At 45.3% G+C, this 21,207-nt stretch overlaps 1 protein-coding gene across 1 annotated transcript in view; it reads right to left on the minus strand.

Annotated features, from left to right (window-relative positions):
* Positions 1–20,091: 20,091 nt before the first annotated feature.
* Positions 20,092–21,207, minus strand: part of kif16bb (kinesin family member 16Bb) — a 97,975-nt gene continuing 96,859 nt past the window's right edge. The window contains exon 21 of the mRNA XM_063191872.1: positions 20,092–21,207. This exon is cut by the window's right edge and continues 1,868 nt beyond it. Coding sequence (XP_063047942.1) covers positions 20,148–21,207 — 1,060 coding nt within the window. The 3' untranslated portion in view covers positions 20,092–20,147.

Below are 21,207 nucleotides of genomic sequence, written 5' to 3' on the forward strand. Positions count from 1 at the left end.
TGGGGCGCTTCTTTTGCCTGTGGACCACACACACGCACAGCCATACACACACACACACACGCACGCACGCACGCACACACACAGAAACGCGCACGCACACACACACATGCATGCGCACACACACACACGCATGCATGCATGCACACAAACACACACACACACACCCACACACACGCCACATGCATGCCCACACACACGCATACGCACGCACACACACGCACGCACGCACGCACGCACGCACACACACAGACATACACAAAATAGGCTAATTTAATAGTCCCCAAGACTCGCACACTGTCATGTCTGGAATGTCATGTGTCGTGCATGTCAGTGTCTGAAAAGGCCAATTGGTGACCCTGCTGCGCTGCGTCATATCTGTAATATCTGACATGGGCCTCTGGAATGACAGAAATGCACACGCTCTACATCACGGCCGATGAAAAGACCGCAAGGGGCGGATGTCAAAGGCTAAGGCCACTTTAAATAGCTGTGTGATTGAAAGAGGGAGAGAGAGGGAGAGAGAGAGAAAGAGAGAATGGTTTTTTTTTTAACAAAAAACACACATGTTCACATGGCTGAAATACCTCTTATACACTCTTACACCTTATAAAATAGTGGACCTCAAACTGAACAAGGATCACATTACAGTCTCTGCTTTCCGCATCGACAGTCGGCTCTCTACTTTAACACTTACCAGAGACGTTTTTTTTTAAGTCTGTTCTTTCCTCAAGAGTGCTTTTAAGGACACATTAGACTAAAAGGCAACGTGGCAGAAAAAGAGTTATTTGGATGTGATCGGGGGTGGGTGGGCTGCTGGACTGGACTGGTCAATACGGCATACATGGCATTTGCCCAGTGAACTGCTGATTAGTTTGGCCTGGCCTTCCTCTTTATGTAAGGATATCAGTCATCATGCCGCTCCAGCAAACCTCTCTCAGTGGTATTTAAATACGAATTGGTAACACTTTACAATAACTACCCAAAAAGCTCACCACTTTATTAACATTTAATTATGCTTAACATGTAACAAAACATTTACAAATGTTTGTAAATGAGTAAGAACCAAACTACGACAGCACAGTGGAGTGGGAATCAACTTCTACTGTGTGAGTTTTATGTGGTTTCATGCCTTCTGGTCTTTGGAGAATAAACGTCCAGGACTGATAAGACTGGGCTGTGTCTGCTGTGTTAACATAGTATTTCTTGCCCATTTATTAACATTTGTAAACATTTTGTTGATAATTAGTTCATTGTTTTTAAAGTGTTTATGAAACTTTTTTGGGTAGTTATTGTAAAGCGTTACCTATGAATTAATTTGGCTGTGGTGTTCAAAATAACTCATACTAGATGAATAAAAATGTTTCATGGTCTCTGTCAAAATGCTGGGTGGTGGTCCGGTCTTGGCTGTAAAATGCCCGGCTGAATGTTTTGGCCCAGCACAGCCCTGGTGGGATGCTGGGCTGTGGGTGACAGAGGAGAGCACTTGAGAACGGCCAGTTTCCTGTGTGGTGAAAGCCTGCATTAGCATGCACAAACACTGATGGATTGCACATACTGTACTGACAGTGCCCAAATTCACTTACCGGTACGTACGTTTCAGGTGAGGTGCCTTTTGCTAAACACGTTTATTAATGCACTGTACTGCAGCTGAGAGAGGTGCAACTCAAAATTAATTTCTATACATTATTCATGTCATGGTGGAAGTTTTGGGGGTCAAAATTGTTGCAAAAACAAGTGTATTAATGTGTTGGAATGGTAAACTGGAGCCACCACGAAAATAATACACCCATCAAGTCGGCAAAAGTCTGAGCAAACTACTTGTTTTGCCACAGATGTAGCTCAAATCAGTATTAAACATGCTTGGCGACGTGAGAAAGATTTCTGCAGAGATGCAGCAACGTATACAGTTGGCCATCTGGTTATATCCATAATCTCTTGGGTAGGCAGTTCAGCAAACGTTCAATCCCTCTGTCAGCAGACAGCCATCATATGCAGACTGTAACCACAAAAAGTCACAGTGTCCCGAATTCCAGACGGCTTGTGAAGCCCTGTAATAGGCTGCTCTTCCATAACGGTGGTTTGAAGATCTGCACTTGAGATAGAGTGCCGAGCTTGGATGGCTTTCACAGATGTATAAATATGTTTTCTTCTCTGACAGAAAGACGCTAGAGCAGTGGTTCTCAACCTTTTTTGATCAAACACCCTCCTTGAACTCATCATACGCCTCCCAACGCCCCCCTTGACCTCATCACAATTCTGCCAACGCCCCCCTTAGTATTGAAAAATAAAATAGACTAATGGGAACTAAGCATCACCCCCACTCAGCTGTATGCTTATCAACGCCCCCCCCCCCCCCTAGGGCTCACCAACGCCCCCTGGGGGGCTGTAGCGACCCTGTTGAGAAAGACTACATTACAGTGCAGGCCAACAAGAAGGTCCAGTTACAGTTGCGGTCCGATCTCAACTGCTGCTCTACTGGGCTTTATCAGGTTTCTGTCAAGCAAGCAGGCAGGAAGAACACCAATAACCACCAGGGAAGGTGAGGGGGGTTGTCAAATGACAAAGGGGTCAGTTGTCCAGGGCCCAGGGAGGGGCGGGTTTGCAGAGTTGGGTCCCCATGAAATTGCATGTATTGAAAGCGGGGGGCCCTTTTAGGGGACTTTGTCCCGGGCCCGGCCAAAATCTGTCAGTGGCCCTGCCAATAGCGCCTCGAGTCCAAAGCAAGCTGATTATTAATCCTGCAGAAGAAAAAGCAATCTGCGCTCCACGGCGATGCATCTGCACTGGATACGTTGGCCGCGGCAAAATAGATCTGTGGCAAACTAATTATGCCTTTTCCTGTGCAATTCATAACACAAGAGATGCCTGCAGTCATATTTAACTTCTGCGCCGTGATTAATGCCTTCATGCTGGGAAACCTGGAGGCCGGGGACAGACCGGAGGGAAGGAGAAGGAAAACGCAGACCGTGCAAACATCAGTATTCACAACGTGGTGCCCAAGATCTTTTCTCTTGGCTTGGAAAATAAAAAAAAAGATGGTAAAAAAAAAATAAAAACTGTGGCAGGCCTGTAGGAAAACAACCTTGTCAGGATCGTCCGAGAGTGCATTGTAAATAGTTGGAGAAGCATTACGTCTTTAGGGAGAGGCAGGCAGCGGAGAGGAGGCACATCAGGGCCACCGTGGTCCGTAACCAGAGGCGGATCTAGCCATTTTGGGGCCCTTGGCGAAATATAAACATGGGGCCCTCAAAGGTTATCCATTAAAAACGTCACCAAGTGGCACTATTTCAGTGCTTTGTCTCGTATATATCTTCAATTACTTTACATAAGTGACAAATTAAGATCAGGCCTACTTTTTTGGTGTGTTTATTGCGGCTGGTGTGACAATTGGGGGGTAGATTTGGTCGGGGCCCTAGGCAATTGCCTAGGTTTGCCTAATGGAAAGTCTGCCTCTGTCCGTAAGCCCACAGCAGCCACAGACAGCCGTGTATTTATGAGTTCCGCAGACGTAGGCATGACACAGCAGCACTGGCGCAAAGTGCTGTCATCAGGGGCACAGGAGAGCTGGGGCTGAGAGGTTCATAAACTTCAGGGTCGCTTAGGGCAGTGGTTCTTAACCTTTTTCTCTCAGCGCACCACCTTACCTGTTCACAAGACTAGCCGCGCACCCCCAACCCAACATGTATAACGTGTACAAGCACTAAAAAAGGATTTTAGTGATGTATTACAATGATTTTTGCCCGAGATATTAATGAAAACCTTAATAACTTTAAATGGGGACCAAAACATGTATCTATTTGGTTTAAGTTTGGCCTAATTATAATAATAATAATAATAACCAGAATTTTGGTCACAACCTCAACACAAACAACATTCTGCGCACCCCCTATAATGTCTGGCGCACCCCAGGTTAAGAACCATTGGCTTAGGGTGTGTGTGCAAGTCAACCGGCTGTCCTCCTGTCCTTTTTCTTGTGGTGTCCGAGCCTTGTTACGCGAGGTTTGACATCATTGTCATTGATGTTGCAAAAACCAGTAGGCCTATTGTATAAAGTAGAAGTACTCTGACCGGTGTTATTACAACTCTAGTAGTATGATATTACAAAGTTGAAGCCATGTAATATCATATCACTGGTGTTGTAATTAGATTTATAAGAGTACAACTCCTTCGACTTTATACAACTCTGGCAAAAACATAATCCTTAGGTCAATTATTTAATTTGCAATCAGGCTGTTGACTGGGAGAAGAACCCCAAAAGTCACACTGTTCTGCTTTACAGCAGGGAAATGTTATTGTTTCCTCCACATACAGTAGGTGGGTTGACAGTGAGGTTAGAGGCCAGAGGAAAGGAAGGGAGCACCAAAACTGACTTGCACCCTGTGTGACTCCATAGAGGTGGAAGAGGCTCTGCCATCTTGTGGCAACACAGAGATGGGTTCACTGCCTTGTAAACAACAACACGAAATGGCACAGATGGTGCTTCTGAAAGCTGTATGCTCACAGAGCTGGCAGAGGTAGATAGTCCAGCTCTCCAAAGAAAGAAAAGCCTGTCCTGGGTCTATCTATTCACTAATCCTCAGCAGCTAATTAGTGAAATTGCCAACTTTGAGCAAACAGACCAGCAGCCAATGTGACTTTCATTTTCTGGATTTTGCCGCCCTCTTTTCGTGGAGTCATTTGGCAAAGTGGTTTTGTTGTGCTTGTGCTCATAATTCCACATTGTTCGTTTCTGGTAAGGGACCAAAAGAAGCATTTAAACGGACTAATCCCCACAGTCTTTGTGAAGGACATTTATCTGTCCGTCGTGTAAGTAAACATCAAAGGAAATTTGAAGGCAACACGAAATATCGTCTACCAAGCGACGTGCCTTAGAAAAGTGTACAAAACTGCTGTGTTTGGTTGTGTGTGTCCTTAAAACTTCACACACTGAATCAATGAGTGGAAGTTTTCTTCTTCCCAAGGACTACTGGGCTGAAATGAAAGAGGCCTGTGCAGAGGCGCCATTACACTTCATTTCCCAATGTTCTTGGTTCCGGGATCACGAGTAGTAAAAGGGGGAGAGCAACTTTTAGCTGCGCTAGTGGAGATGTATGCACCACTCACTTGACACCATTAGAGAAAGGCAGGAGCCTTCAAGGAACTCAAGAGAGAGAGAGCAGACAATTAACTTTGTGCTTACTGCCTCAGAAAAGCCATCTAATCGATGAGTCGTTTCATACAGAAAGGTGCTAAACTGGCAAAAATGGAGACAAATCCCACTATTCTGGGGTGTACACCTTCGCAATCTGACTTAATAGCGCCCCATTGACTGGAGATTGAAATCTGCACTACACCGCGAGGACACAATCATTCGCCTGGTAATGAACTGCAGACTTTAGGCCCCAACTCCTGGAGGAAGAGAAGAAAAAAAGTCCACTGGAGACAGTTTTAAATTAACTAGTCTGGCATTGTCTGCTTGTTGAAACAGCAGCCTGTCTTGGGCAAGAAGTCAGGGTGCAATGTGTAGACGCTGTCAATTCTGAATGATGTGGCATCTCATGTCAGAGCATATACCAGGGCTATTTTTCCACTCTGCATCTCTCTCTCTCTCTCTCTCTCTCTCTCTCTCTCTCTCTCTCTCTCCATAGCCCTGACTTTTCTTGATTCCTTTTTGTCTATTTCTACATACTATTTTCACTGTGACAAGTCCTCAGTGGCTTGAAGTCATTATTTGTTCGTTGTTGACCGTTAGGCGCAAGTCATATCAAAGGGCAAACAGATCGCATATGCTCACACACAGACGGCAATTTGGATGGCATGACAAAAGAAATGTATCTTAGAAAGAGCTACAAAGCCGTTATTCTCCGGTGAGGAGGTCGGAAAGAAAAACACTTTTTTCCTCCCAGGACAGAATTAACAGTTGAGAAATTTCCCAAGAAAACTTCAGATGTATAAAAAAGCCTGTGGTGTTTTTTGATGATTAATTGTTTGGATCTCAAAAGATGCTTTTAATCAAATACAATCCCTGCATAATTTTCTCGGCAAAAACCACAAGGGTATTATGAACAGCAATGGCAGAAATAGCAGTCTTTTAAGGATGCGCCCGCCTCAGACTTGGTATCAACAGATGGTGAGCCGTGACTCTCCCCCTGGGGCAAGAAAGGAAAAAATGAAGCTTGCGAAATTTGTCAAAATTCACGGCGGCAAAGTGTCTTGCAGTTCTTGTGAAAATGCTAATGTGTCTTATGCAAGGTACCACAAAATGAGAGGGAGACAAACTAAAAAGACGGCGGTGGGGCTGGTGGTGATGGGCAGAGAAATTGTGTGTCAGTGTGTGTGTGTGTGTGTATGTGTGTGTGTGTGTTGTGTGTGTGTGTGTATGTGTTGCGTGTGTGTGTGTGTGTGTGTGTGTGTGTGTGTGTGTGTGTGTGTGTGTGTGTGTGTGTGGAGGTGTCGTATTCCAATTTAAGGGGGACATAGTGTGACAACATCATCGCTCTAAAGGGCATTGAAATTCTAAATTCCCTAGCCCCAGGGCAGACAGACATGCACAAATAAGCTCGGCTCAAAGACACGAGCCGCTGACATTCAGGCAAGCCATTGTGAGCAGCTCATTTGAGGCTCACCCTTGGCAAATTCCATCAAAGACACAGAGACAAAACGTGCCCCTGTCTGCACCACCCACCCCCCCGCACCCAAAGTATATTGGACTTCATTACAGGCACCTCAAAAGGGAGAGGTTAAAAGGGAATGGTGTGTGTTTTGATCAGCTTGAATGGACCACTAAACAAGACAAGAAAATGGCTGAAGTGTTTGTGTCCCTGTTTTCTAGTGGAGAGGCGTTATTGGAGAGACTGGTGATGCTTCAGATACTTCCCTTTCTTGGCATAAGGGCCTGGAATGCCAGTGGTAACATTGCCTGATACGGTCACAAATGACTCTGCATGCATATGCAGATCAGTAGTCAGGTGTGTATCTGTGGCAGGCTGTTGCAAGGGGAAGGGATCACTTATCTGGCAACCATGTCATTAACTCCATGACATTTTCAAAATGAAATTTTGTTTGGTTTAAGCAAGGCATCTCATAAGATACATACAAGAATAGTTTCATCACTATGATCTGCTTTTACAGCACATCTTATTGTAGTCCACAAAATACACTACGAGAGCAGCTTCATCAGTTGTACAATGCTTAATCCCACACAAGCCAATAAAGTGGCTGTGTGGCACTGAATCAAATGGGAATACCAGAAATAAATCACTATCACTTTAGTAAAAATATAAACATCTCATATTACAGTCGGAAAGTTTTTGAAGTTACTCTTCTTTCCTCTGAAGAACTCGTGCCGGAACAGTAAAGACACGATCCAGCTTTACAAATGCAATTTTAAGGGGGTGTTGAAGACATGGGAACGTTCGCCCAGGGGTCTCTCTGTGAACCTTACATTAATGCAATGGATGTAACAGCTGAGCCCCGGGGAGAGGTGCCATTAAAAATAAATACGCAATCCTTGCCGGTGATTGATGGCACTGTATTATAGGAGTCCATCGAGGTGAGGGACAGAAACCTGAGGGACAGATTCTGATAGGTCCCAACACTGGTCCCTTCAGTGCCCCTCACCACTCCACTCCACTCCAATCCACTCCACTCGTCCCCACCACCACCACCAACCCCCACCCCCTCCAGTCCCTGGTCTGACTCAGTTCTGAATGTAGGCCTGGAGTGGGGACTCACATTCAAAGGAGGACATATCCCCACACACCCGGGCTGTGCTGTGAAGATAAGGAACTGTCAAGGCTTGAAGAAGCCGCAGTCCTCTCTGTCTGAATTAAGGACACTGGGAGAAGGAAGCTGTACACGGCACGCCATACTTTTCTGACGTCCTCCTTGGTCTGAGAGGAAGTCATTTCCATTTTGTCCTGAGATACCATTGTTACATTTCAGGCAGGCAGGCACACTTTTCAGAGGACCTCGCAGGAGATTATGTTGTTTGTTACCATTAGGGGTGCAACGGATCAGAAATCTCACGGTTCGGACCGTTCCTCGGATCAGAGTCCACGGATCGGCTCATTTTTCGGATCAGCAAAAAAAAAAAAAAAACTTTTTTTTTTCTTTTTTAATCGATAAGACAAATACACATAAATTGTGTCTTTTGTTAGGGGTGGGCATAGATTATTTTTTGAATGTAGATTAATCTCATTGCAATTATGAAATTAATCTAGATTCATCTATATCAAAATGTCTAATTACCAAAATATCAAAAATGTCACACTACCAAAATAATGGCTTAAAGTCTTGTGACTTACTGACAGATGGCACATAGACCAGAGCTCATGTCCTTAATTGTACATGCAAATGCAGATAAATGCATCAATCATTTATTGAAACACAATTGCCTCAGCGGTTCAGCATTTCAGAGAGAGAGAGAGAGAGAGAGAGAGAGAGAGAGAGAGAGAGAGAGAGAGAGAGAGAGAGAGAGAGAGAATCGGCATTGACTGTTAAAAAGGGCAGCGGCTGCTTTAAGAAGGCGGAGACTCTGCAGGGACATCAGAGCGCACAGAATGTCTAACCAGATGATTTAACCTGCTCGCTGTCCTCAAAATGTCAGAGGAGTCACAACACGAAATTAATTCAGTTTGCCAAAGTTTTTATATCACACGCGACAATCGCGGTACGTTACATGAGCATATCTCACTGCGTCGCAAATGCGCTGAACTCAACCGATCGCAACACAAACATTTAGCGAGAGTAGTTCTAGACATTGACAGTTTGAGTTTGACAGTCAGTCTTCAAAATGCATTTACAGTAGGCTATCACACGGAATGTTTTGCAACTATGGCACAGGCAAGATTTCGGGAACAGTTTGTGTTGTTGTTTGTGTTCCATACAGTGCGTGAGTTAGACGTCCCAAACGACTAGATTGAACATGCGCACAATTTCATAAATCGCTCCGCGGACCATGTGTGTGCCGAACCGAAATGATTGGTCCGAACGGACCACGGATCAATGATGATCCGTTGCGCCACTAGTTACCATTGCCATTTTTCAGGGGTATGCAGGCGCGGTTCTTGCATAGAGGCGTTGCTAGGCAACCGCCTTAGGCCCCGCCTTAGCCCCCCAAATTTAGGGGCCCCATCTGACTGGGAGCGGAACATTTCACATAGTAATTGGGGCCCCTTTGGACAGTAATTCACAAATAAATGGTAATTTTCATAAATAATGAATTTTGTATGTTTAAATTGGAAATAAGAGCAACACAATACATTACAAACAAATACAGATCCCGTGCACACCCCTCTCTTTCGTGTTAAAATGGAATATTCCATCCATGCATGCCATGTGCGCGAGACGAGTTCCAAAACATTCGCTACGTTCCCTCACAACATGCCTGCGCATATCTGCACAGCTCAAATGCGCACAATGCGTAATTACGGCGCATTCGGAACGCACTGTGAGTGCGCATTGCTGCCCATATATGCGCAGCGGGTCCCTCCGCGAACGCGCTGAAGACGGAAGCGACTCAAGCGAGGTGACTGACATTTCTAGGTGGTGAACAGACATGCGAGTTTTGTGCTTTCCTGAATATGGATAACACTGTGCGTAAATGTTTTAAAACTCCAACATCGGTAACTTTGGATAACCCACGACATGACATGTTAGAAGCCTGGACTATCTCCGTGGATCGGACAGCGACAAGGAAACGGTGCCCTACACTGTAGCACTAGCAGGTCAACTACTGTGGCCATCCCCACTGATGGATCTGTGAATGGCCGCGGCACTGATAACCCCAAGTTTTGTTGAATGAATACCTCGTTAGATATTTTGTTTCAAAAAGGCGTTGCTTTTCCTCTAGATGTGAACTGGAATTGGCTCGAGTAAGTTATTCCATTGAAAAGGACACAGCCTTTAAGCGCTTGCACGGTGCATCGGTTACTGTATCATCAGACAACCTTCTCAATCTCTCTGAAATGATTTCAGAAACATGCTGTCGAAATTTGGAAAGGTTTAAACAAGCATGCAGCTTTCAAGGAACATTCTGTAACTTGATGCGATGTGGCGAGATTTAGAACATCGCAGAATTAGCTGACATGTCAGCCATAGCTCCAGTAGATATGCTGGAGTTTTTAATAATGAACTGCGTTACGTGGCGATATTGCTGGCTAGTTCTGGATGCTAACAGGAGGTGATGTGGAAGTTCAGCCTGGAGAAACGCCGACGTGATTGACAAAAGACAGCGCACTCTACTCATAGTAAGTCACATTGATTGTGTGTGTGTGTGTGCGCGCGCGCTTGTGTGTGTAATGGCAATTGGAACTATTGCTACTACTATGCCTCAGTTGGTTGGTTTGGAATTCACCCGCCGTGGTGTTTTGTTTTGTAGCCAATTCAGTTTGAGATGCTTGCTGCTCGCCGTCCAATACGTCATGTGCACACGCAGTTGGTGGTGTGGCGGTGGTGGCATTTGGGCAAAATGATACACTGCAATCTTACTGTCTATTTTTATGTGTGTCTGTGAGTAGGGTTGCCAACTGTCAATGAAAAAAATACGGGACACTTCATTGTGCTGGGGGTTGTCCCCCAGAAAATTTTGCAGTTCTTAGATGTAATTTCTGCATTTTAACGTCCCGTGTCCCGTTTCAGTTCAATACGGAACCCGTACTTTTATCTCTAAATACAGGACGATTCCGTATTTCAAGGGACGGTTGGCAACCCTATCTGTGAGGGAGCGACTGCTACCTCTCTGTCAAGGATGTGTGCGTAACGAGCGGAGTGGAGATGATGAGGCACGAAGTCGGAAGTATCAAAAATAATTAGGCCTTTTTATTTACCTTTTCACCAGACATTAGAAAATAAATGTGCACGTGGGCATCAAAACACATGGACAGGACACTTCTGGCAAACAAAATACGACAGTCTTCAAAATTACTTCTGCAGCATCAAAGTCTAACAGCACAACGCTCTGCTAACAGTATATGCAGCAGTTTTACGCGAAGCCACCTCCTACTGGTTACCAGGTGCTTCTCAATCAAAATCGCTCACATCAACGATTTGACTACGGCTTAAATACACCCATTTCCTAGGGCCAGCCAATTATTCACTAATTCAATTACTCACTCAACGCTGCATGACTAGAATAGCCTACGCTTGGTCTCACAATTCCTTCCGACCATCGCCAAACAAAAACAGCCAGTTTAAACACAATACTCAAAACATAACCACATAGAACGCAGATTGCCCAAGTACACATTCATAATCGTCACAAATAATAAACATGACAAAATCCCCACACATTTCCCCTCCCAAAAGTCACTGATGGAATCCTGCCATTGACGGTGCGCGCCTCCGCCCATGGCCATGACAATGTTCGGAGAAAGTGTTTCATTGCGAGCGCAGGTGTGCCAGTGTGCTCGTGTACGAGTGTGTGCGCGTGTATTTTCGCTCGCCAAAGTCCCGACAGTTCAGTAAACACAAATGTTCATAAATACACCGTTCGTGAGTTTTAAAAATAGGCTAACTTAGCCAGTGAGAAGGGGGAGGGAAACTTCACCTTCTCACAGTGTCGTTGAACTTTGATCTGTGTTTGCCACTGCAATGGTCTGGGTAGAGAGAGAGAGAGAGAGAGAGAGAGAGAGAGAGAGAGAGAGAGAGCGAGAGAGAGAGAAGGCTTTGATGCCCATGTGTAATTGATTGATGTGCATGTGAAGATTGCAATGTTGAATATGTCAACATTGAATACTGTCTAAATGTCTAAAGCAAAACTTGGCCCAAGCACATTATGTTCAAGAGGTCTTCTGACTGTTGTAGAGAGCTTAGTTTTTGAATTGTGTATCTGTGATACAGAAGATGCTGTGAGCTAAGCATCTCTTAGCAAGCCTATTAGGCTATTATTAGGCCTATTATTTTTCAAGGGGGGGGGGGGTACACACTTCGGTGGGCCGGTGGGCTGGTGGGCCGATGGGCCCCCTAGCTAACTTCGCCTTAGGCCCCCAAATGGCTAAGTCCGCCACTGGGGGTATGTATTAATTATCATGGGAATACTGTCCGCTTAAATGTAGACTATATTAGAGCTCACTCTATGCTAACTTTCTCTATGCATTAAAACACCAACCCGACTTGCAACATCCATGTAAGGAATATTAGATTAGATTAGAATAGATTAGATTAGATTAGATAAAACATTATTGTCTGTTACACATGAAACAGAAAATTGTCTTTGGCGTGGCTTCAGTGATTCTCACAGACATTAGACAAGACTTGACACAACAGGACATGCATGCTGAGACTGGACAGCTCATCTTTTGTTCAGTATGGTTAACCCGCGTGCCATTTCGCACTCTTACAAGCCACCACATCTATCGGAAATGGAAAGGAGGATTCTGGAATATTTTGGGGTTTTTACTCTGATGCACTGCGGCAAAGGTGCAGGAACCAGAAAGCACGTTCAGCGGCTCCACCTTGAAAGCAAAAACGACCCCTCGCCAAATAAGACGAAACATACAGTAAATGTGCCCTTCTGAAACGGTAAGCTTTTATCCCTGTGTGTAAGCGAACTACAGGGAGAGAGGTAGAGAGAGCGAGGTAGAGAGAGAGATAGAGAGAGAGAGAGAGAGAGAGAGAGAGAGAGAGAGAGAGAGAGAGAGAGAGAGAGAGAGAGAGAGGGAGAGAGACAGAGAGGTAGAGAGAGAGAGAGAGAGAGAGAGAGAGAGAGAGAGAGAGAGAGAGAGAGTTCCTCGCTCTCCTGGTTCCTTGCTCTTTCGCATAGACCCTACTCAGACTCTCAGCCGTAACAGTGTGGTGATTACGGGACAGCATTTGTGGTGCAGGGCACTGTGATCTCTAGCTATCATTATAGCCTCACATGATGTAGGGGAAAGAGTGAGGAGAGCACATCCTTTATAGCCGTAGCCAGGGCCGCTGACAGCTTTTTCCAGGCCCGGGACAAAGTCATGAAAGGGCCCCAAACCCAATACATTCAATGCAATGAGGACCCAATTCTGGGGCCCCCTCTCACCCTGGGCCCGGTACAACAGACCCCTTTGTTCCCCCCCTGTCGGCATCCCTGGGTGTAGCTCATTATCACCCAGCTCGTCATGTTCCGTCCCGGAAAAGACGAAAGGGTAGGGAAAAGCACTCGTAAAAGCCTGAAAAATAGCGCCAGCGCGGTACACAGGCATACAGGTAGCTGGGGCAGTATTATTCCTACTCAAGCTGAGATTAGATGAGTGAGCGCGTAGAGACCTCATGTTTTTCAGTTTCTCACGTGTGCCTCTAAAAATGATTCATGTGCTATGAAAGCCTGCTTTTTTAATTGAAGCTTGCAAGCCACAGGATAAGGTTGAACTAATCAGCAACGATACAGCTCAAAGGGGCGTCAGTAGTACCTCTTTTTTTTTCGTCAGAGACTACTCGTGTCTTGAAGATAGAGAGATCACTTTGGACTTAATTAAAAGTGTGGAGGAGACACATTTGAGTTGCTGGGTTATTGACTGCGGCAGATAAGGCGTATTTATTTCCCGCAGAACAAAGGCCGGTGTCTGCTGATCTGAGAACAGTCAGCAAGATAAGCAATCTCACAAGGACTGATGATGGCGGCTGGCGTTGACGTTGGCACAAACCAGACCAGACAGGGTCTCTGTTTCACGACGCAAAAAACCTGCACTTTTGGAAATGATTGGTGTGATGATTATCATCAGCGCAGCAAGTCAATCAAAAAATTGGAAGCGCAGGAAGTGAAGTCAGAAGTGTTGATTTTCATCTCTTCCGCACCGGCTTTGAAAAAACAAAAACACAAAGTCTGTGTAACAAGTCTTCATTACATCCGGATGAAATTGCACAGGGGCAAACTGAAAAGGAAGGCCACATTTCTGTCTTGATATAATGCATGTTGATGTTGGCATGCATTTGGATTTTCCTGTCGGGCTAAAAATGTGTTTACTTGACAGCTGACAAATATTTGACAAGTTGAATGCCGGGGTATAGTCTGCTGGCTTCTCTCCCAAAAGTCTGCAGAATATCTGGCAAACAGCCTCCGACAATGTACTGTACGATCCATCAGTGATGCGTCCAAATAAGGACTTGCCAAAAGGAATATGGATGAAGGAATCATGCCCTTCTGGAAGCTCCGTTGGTATTGATCTGAATACAAGCTACCGCTAACAAATCCTTTCTTCACCTGGATACATTTTTAATGCTCACCCAAACAAAAAATCCTAACACAGCACAGGCAGCTCAACAGGGGGGGACCAACGGGTCAATTGTCCAGGGGCCCAGGGAAAGGGGGGGCCCTAAATTGGGATCCCATTTCATTGAATGCATTGAGGGGGGGTCCTTTCAGATGGGTTTATCTTGGGCCCAGCCGAAGCTGCCAGCAGCTCTGAACAGAAGACACGCAGCGTGGTTATATTAAATATCAGCAGTCAGGACATCACCATCTCATCAAAAAATAAGCTGCCCTCGTGATCATGTGTGCCAATATAAAATAGATCACATCCTTGTTTTACGGCTTCAATAAATGAGCTTATGAGATGGGGGTCGGGGCTTTTTAGCATAAGCGAACTGTCGCCATGTTTTCAATTACCTCATCAGTTTATGGCTTTATCTCTCACTCGTTGGCTAGAGTGTCTGTCTCTCCCTCCCTCACTCTACCTCTTTATCAATCTCTCCCTCTCCCTCTCTCCCCCTCTCTCTCTGTCTCTCTCTCTCTTTCCATCTTTCCGGGTAACCTTTTGCAGGCTGCAGAAACGTTTGCAAATGACTTCCCCTGGCACGAGTTCAGAGATTCAATAGGAAAGAGATGGGTGGATGGAAAAAAGAAGAGAAAAAAGAGAGAGGGAAAGAGAGAGAGAGAGAGAGAGAGAGAGAGAGAGAGAGAGAGAGAGAGAGAGAGAGAGAGTATTAGGGCTAATCTTTCCGGGCACACAAGGGTATCTGGGCCTGTCTTCAAGCCCAATATTAAGATATGATTGCTCTGCTGCTCGTTTGGCTCTTCATTGATAAGCATTAGATGTCAGCGCGCAGCCTTTTTGGCACAGGGGGTAATTGAATTTCTTCAGCTGCCAGGAAGAATAAGGCTGGAGAAGAAAAAAAAAGCGATGGATACCTTCAACCCTGGCAAAAAAATCTCTCCCTCTTGCTGAATCGCACAAAAAACTTTCTCTTTCTAACAACCTCCAAGTAAATCGTGCTCTCTTTTCTTCTATATCACCCATTCTTTTCTTCTATTTCTTCTTTTTTTTTCTCCCCTGCAGCTCTTGGGGAGGACTCACCACCTGACCCCGTCCTTCAATTTTCCTCACTGGACAATAGGCATTCACATGGACGTGGCCTTCTCAACCTCAGTCCTGCTACTCAGAGTACACAGCCCAGTGTGTGTGTGTGTGTGTGTGTGTGTGTGTGTGTGTGTGTGTGTGTGTGTGTGTGTGTGTGTGTGTGTGTGTGTGTGTGTAGGGAGGCGTTTGGCTGGCTAACCTCCCCTCCTGCCATGTCATCAGTACCATTGCGAGCAGTTACCACGGCTGGTACTGAGGAGGAGAAAGGCCATATCCATTAGGGTGTGTGTGTGTGTGTGTGTGTGTGTGTGTGTGTGTGTGTGTGTGTGTGTGTGTGTGTGTGTGTGTGTGTGCGTGCATGCGTGCGTAGGCCATATCCATTAGGGGTGTGTGTGTGTGTGTGTGTGTGTGTGTGTGTGTGTGTGTGTGTGTGTGTGTGTGTGTGTGTGTGTGTGTGTGTGTGTGTGTGTGTGTGTGTAGGCCATATCCATTAAGTGTGTGTGTGTGTGTGTGTAGGCCATATCCATTAGGGGTGTGTGTGTGTGTGCGTGCGTGTGTGCGTACGTGTGCGTGCATGCATGAGAAAGTGTATGCCTGTTTATGTGGGCTCCGAAAGTTCCCATTAGGATACAAAAACCCGACTAAGTGTCCTTTTTAGGGACCGAATCGGATCCCCATAAATTCAACAGTGTTTTTCTTGGTCATTTTGTTGTAATTGGTAAAACTACAGTACAAAAAGAACAGTACAAAAAAAACTTCACTCTTCACTTACAGGTTAGGATTTTGATTCATTTTGGTCTGGGCATGGTTAGATATGATATTATTTACAGTAGTTAGACGTGAATGGGAGTCAATGGAAGGTCCCCGCAATGAACAAAAACAAGCGCGGGTGTGTGTGTGAGATACACTAGATAAATAGATAGTGTGTGCATGCAGGTGTACAGTATGCTTACAGCGCCGCCAGTTAGTATTGGCATCCCTTAATTTTATTCACAAAATGTGCAATATATCCAGAAATGAATGAACTTTCACCAACAGGATCTTTTAATTGTAGGTCCATAGATATTTAGAAGAGCAAAGTATTTTTTCCAAATGCATTTTGTAATTTCAAGCAAAAACATGAAAAAGGGCATGTCCATGAATATTGGCACCCCTCCTTAACGGGTGGGTTTCACACCATTAGACAGCACTAGCAGCCTCCAAAGGTTTTGGTATTCGTCTACAAGATTCTTCCACTTCTCTGGTGGCATTTTGATGTGAGCATTTGGATGTGTGCTTTGGGTTTTTGTCTTGCTGGAGTGAACATGATCTTCACCTCAAACCAAGTGTTCCTGCACATGGTTACACATTTTCCTGTAAATGATGATACCTGTGATGCCTGTCATGATACCTGTGATCTGGTCAAAGCCTCCAATACCTAATGCATCAATGGGGTGACATAATATTATGGATCTGACACCATGCTTGATTTTTGGTAGGGTGTCCTTTTCCTTAAAGACTTTCTTGCAGAATATGCAAACATGATGTTTGTGTGCATCACTGAAAAGCTGTACCATTGCTTCATCTGACCTTAAAACATTCTTAAAAGGGCTGTGCTTTCTCTGTATTCGCTTGTACAGACTTCAAGTGTTCCCTTTTATGACTTCCATGAAGCAATGTGGTCTGCCTTTGCCTCTAACCAAAAACCAATACTTTGTGTAGTATTTAATGTGTGGTGCTTATTGAAAAAAACTACCCAAAACAGTTCAAAGTTGACCTTCAGGTCTGTAGATGTTAGATTCTGTGTTTTGACATTATTTGCACCGACTTCCACAGACTTCTATCATAATTTCTTGCCTTACCCCCATATCCAAGGATGTTCTTTACAGCTCTGTGTTTGTTGTGTTATTCAGAAATGTGCCAAAGTGTTGGAAATGGTAAACCACATTCTTTTGAGATTACCTTTTATTATTTGGAGGTCTTGTTTTTGCAAATAATAGTATTTCTGGTGACCTCAGGCAGCTCCTCTGTATTCACATTTGTCAAAGACGCACAAGATGTAACAGGTGGCTATTTAAAACACTAATATAAAAATTCCTTACCTACTGCATGTCCTATGGGCAAAAGCAATTTGTCAAAGGTGATTCCCATTTGTTATATACCATATTTGAGTCAAATTAGGTTTCCACAATGGTATCCAGTAAAGGGTGCCAATACCAGTGATTCCAGGAGCTTTACCTTCTTCAATTTTTTCCCTCTCGTAGTTCAGTATTTAATGCTGTTGGTCTTTTTCACATTTAGTATCAACCACAAGCTATCTATAGAAAAATCATGGTTGACCTTATTAGTTGTTGTCTGGAGATATGTCCCATAATGTGCTTAAACTTCAAGGGTGCCAATACTAACTGGCGGCACTGTATGTGTGTATGCATGTGTATGTGTTTGGTGTGTGTGTTAGGGCTTATGTGTATGCATGTTTGTGTGTGTGTGTGTGTGTGTGTGTGTGTGTGTGTGTTAGGGTTATACTATGGGGAAAGAGAAGCAGGTGTATACTCACCTTGATCTTGAAGGTCTGCAGCAAGTGCGAGTGTGAGAGTGAGTTGAAGGCAGGTAGGCAGGCAGAATATTGATGCTAGGCAGGTCCTCCAGGCAGTCAGCACAGGCTCCTAGGAGACAGCAGCCTGCCAAACCCACCCTCACACACACACAGAGCAGGGCGGGGGGGGGGAAGAGAGAGAGAGAGAGAGAGAGCGCGCGAGAGAGAGAGAGCAAGAGAGAACAAGAGAGAGAGAGAGAGAGAGAGAGAGAGAGAGAGAGAGAGAGAGAGGTGGGAATAGAAGGAAGTGGGCAGGTAAAAGCAGGAAATGCATGAAAATGGAGAAAATGATGTGTAGGAAGGGGAAAATCTATACTGTTAAGCCAACCAAGACAGACAGTGAGAGCAGTGGGAGTTATATGTGGTTGGACACTGTAATACCTTTTTTTAGTAAGGAGGCTTTGGCTTTCCATACCAAGCATACGAAATGGAGCCTAATCTTTTGAACATTTGAAATCGTCTCTCCATCAATCCTTATATATTTATTGTCCCAAAATAAACTAGGACATACACTTACATGACAAAGTACACATTTAAGATAAGAGAAGAGGAAGGATGTGGTCATACTCTACTTCAGAAACAACTAACAACAAGCTGGACATTTTATCTGGTTACACCATGATAGACTCTCACTGTTGGAACATAGAGGATGCAATTTGCCATCATTATGTGGTAATATCCAAAGGCTGTCCTCAAAAATCTAATGCCTTGCTAGCTGCTTTTGCTGTTCAAAACCTGGACAAATTGTTCAGCATTCATTTTAACTGCAAATGAGTAAGAAGACCATATCCAAGGCACCACACCCCCATATCATATGCTGTCTTTCGAACTGACCACGGAATGAAGTAAAATGAGTCATCTTCTGTGTAGCTCAGAGGTCTTCTGGGTTCATCTACAGTGATCTTTGCTACATTCAAGACTGTTAAACCACTGCATCATGTGCATTGAAGCATTGTGTGTGGTCAACATTTCATCGGCTGTCATCGTAGGAGTGTCATGGTGTGCTCATTGGCAATGGGCATTTCATGACCTCATAAACTAATAGAATGATTTTACAGAACTTTGCATGACAGAAATAGGTCTTACCGTATATACTTATTTTGATAATTTAATACTCTAATATAATAAACAAGTAATTAGTCCGTCTACATCTTTGCTTCTGAGTAATGCAGGCTTTTTTGTGCATTCATGTTGTCATTAGAGATAGTTCCTTTTAAAATGTTCTTCCTTGTGTTATTTTGTTTAGCATTATCCAACTATCTTATTGACATATATATTCACAATTCGGCAGTTTGTGTTAATTCTGAATTTAATGTTTAGAGAATGGCAGCATTTTTTACTTACATTTGTTGGAAACAAGTTGTAACTAAGGGCACGACATGGGTGATCCTAGGTGCTTCATGGCGGTTGCTAGAGAAAACGATTTTTTTATAACAGGATTCACAGTTTATAACACTGCATGTTTCATTTTGTTTTTCTGTGTTTTTATGTACAGACATTAGACACAAACAGTTCGTGACAATTACTGATTCTGACACCATGGAGAGCTGAGAAAATAACATTAAACCCATATGGACTCAACAATAAAGGTGCAAAACATCTGTCAGATACAGTTTTTTATGCAAAGATAATGGGTGTGGTTTCTCAATTCATGCATTACCTATTACAAAAATCGAGACCAAGTTTATTAGGTTTATTATTTATTAATTACAACATATGCACAAACTCATCTAGAGTGTATTGCATAATAAGCAGCCATTACAACATATGCACAAACTCATCTAGAGGTAGTGCATAAATATTCAATAAATATATACACACACACTAATCTAGAACGACTTCATAAAGATTCTCTGAGGCCACTTGGCTCAAATGCAAATTGGCTTTGATTTTTTGTGTGTGCCAGTGCTCAAGGAGGACAGCATTCATTAGCAGCCATTTATACAATAAATGCTACCTTCACAGCAGAGGCCAGCAGGTGATTCATTCAACACAAGACACATTATCCGAATAGCACAACCACCCCCCAACCCCCACCACCATTAACATTAACAGAGTCTCCTCATCCAAAATGCATTACCCTTCATCTCTTCATGCTACAAAATGGCGCCGGTTCGATATCTGTAAATCCCCCATCCATGATGCGATCAGACATGAGGAGAGGTTTGTAGTCGAGTGGTGGGTGCGGATTAATGGAGAAGATGGTGTGTCGGTATTGACGGGAAGTGCGCTGGAGCTTAAGGCCAATCTCCGAGGCGGGCCTCCTCCTCCACATCCTCCGGCTGGATTAATTATTCGCCTCTGAGCTTGGAGCTTCCCCGCGATCAGCTGTCTGACAAGTAATTAATCAGGCAGGAGGCCTCGGCAGCGCCGGCGAAACTTAATTTCCACACCTCGGCCTGCACAGATGGATGATGGGAAGAGTCCTCCAGCTCAGCCCAGAGCATGCTGGTCCTGGTGCGACCGGGGGTGTGACCGGTGGCATTGGTGGTGGTGGTGGTGGTGGTGGTGGTGTGGTGGCCCCCCTGAGGCCCACCGCTGGTGGTGGAGTCGGGGTGTGCCAGCACCACCTCCAGCCGGGTGGCATCCTTGACCACCACACACCGCACGTCGTCACGGCCACGCAGCTGGACCAGGCTGAACTGGGGGCGGCTGGGCGCCAGCGACAAGGAGCGCGGAGGCGGGTAGAAGACGGCGTCCTCTCTCACCAGCCCCAGGTGGGTGTCCGTTAGGAAGAACTGGACCATGTCAGCTGACGCTTCCTCCTCCACCTCCTTCGAGGCGTCCATCCCCACGATGGCGTAAGATTTGTGGGACTTGGGGGCAACGGGCGCCAAAGGGTGCACGAGGAGGACGGTGGCATAGAGCAGTAGCCGCACCTGTGCCAGCGCCGGCCGTCGGCCCTTCATGTTGCCGTGCAGCAGGCACACCAGCTGCGCCAGGCTCCTCGGGAAGCAGCTACCAACCCGCAACCCGGCGGCAAGGAGCAGGTCCGGTGTGTGAGGAGACGCCCAGTCCAGCGCCACCCGCAGCAGGTCTCCGGTCAGCAAGGGGTGTTTGTCTACATCCGTTTCCCCCTGAGCCACCACGGACAGCATGCTGCGGCACAGATCCTGGGTCAGTGTCGCGCTGTGGGTATACAGAGTCACGAGGTGTGCTGCCGTGGTGCCCATGAGCCTCAGGCTGAGGCCAGCAAAGCCCACGTGGATGTCCCTCAGCTGGGCAAAGGGCAGGTGGTGGAAGACACTCAGGCAGTGCGAAGCCAACTGGTGACTACAACCAGAGGCCTGGCTGCACTGTGTGCATGCTGCCTTGAAGGTGTAGAGGCCAGACTCCAGGAGGAGAGCGAGGGCTGGTTGGGGCTCCGGGTGGGAGCAGGTGCCG

Source organism: Engraulis encrasicolus, chromosome 24 (genome assembly GCF_034702125.1).
Source record: "Engraulis encrasicolus isolate BLACKSEA-1 chromosome 24, IST_EnEncr_1.0, whole genome shotgun sequence".
Lineage (NCBI taxonomy): Eukaryota > Metazoa > Chordata > Actinopteri > Clupeiformes > Engraulidae > Engraulis > Engraulis encrasicolus.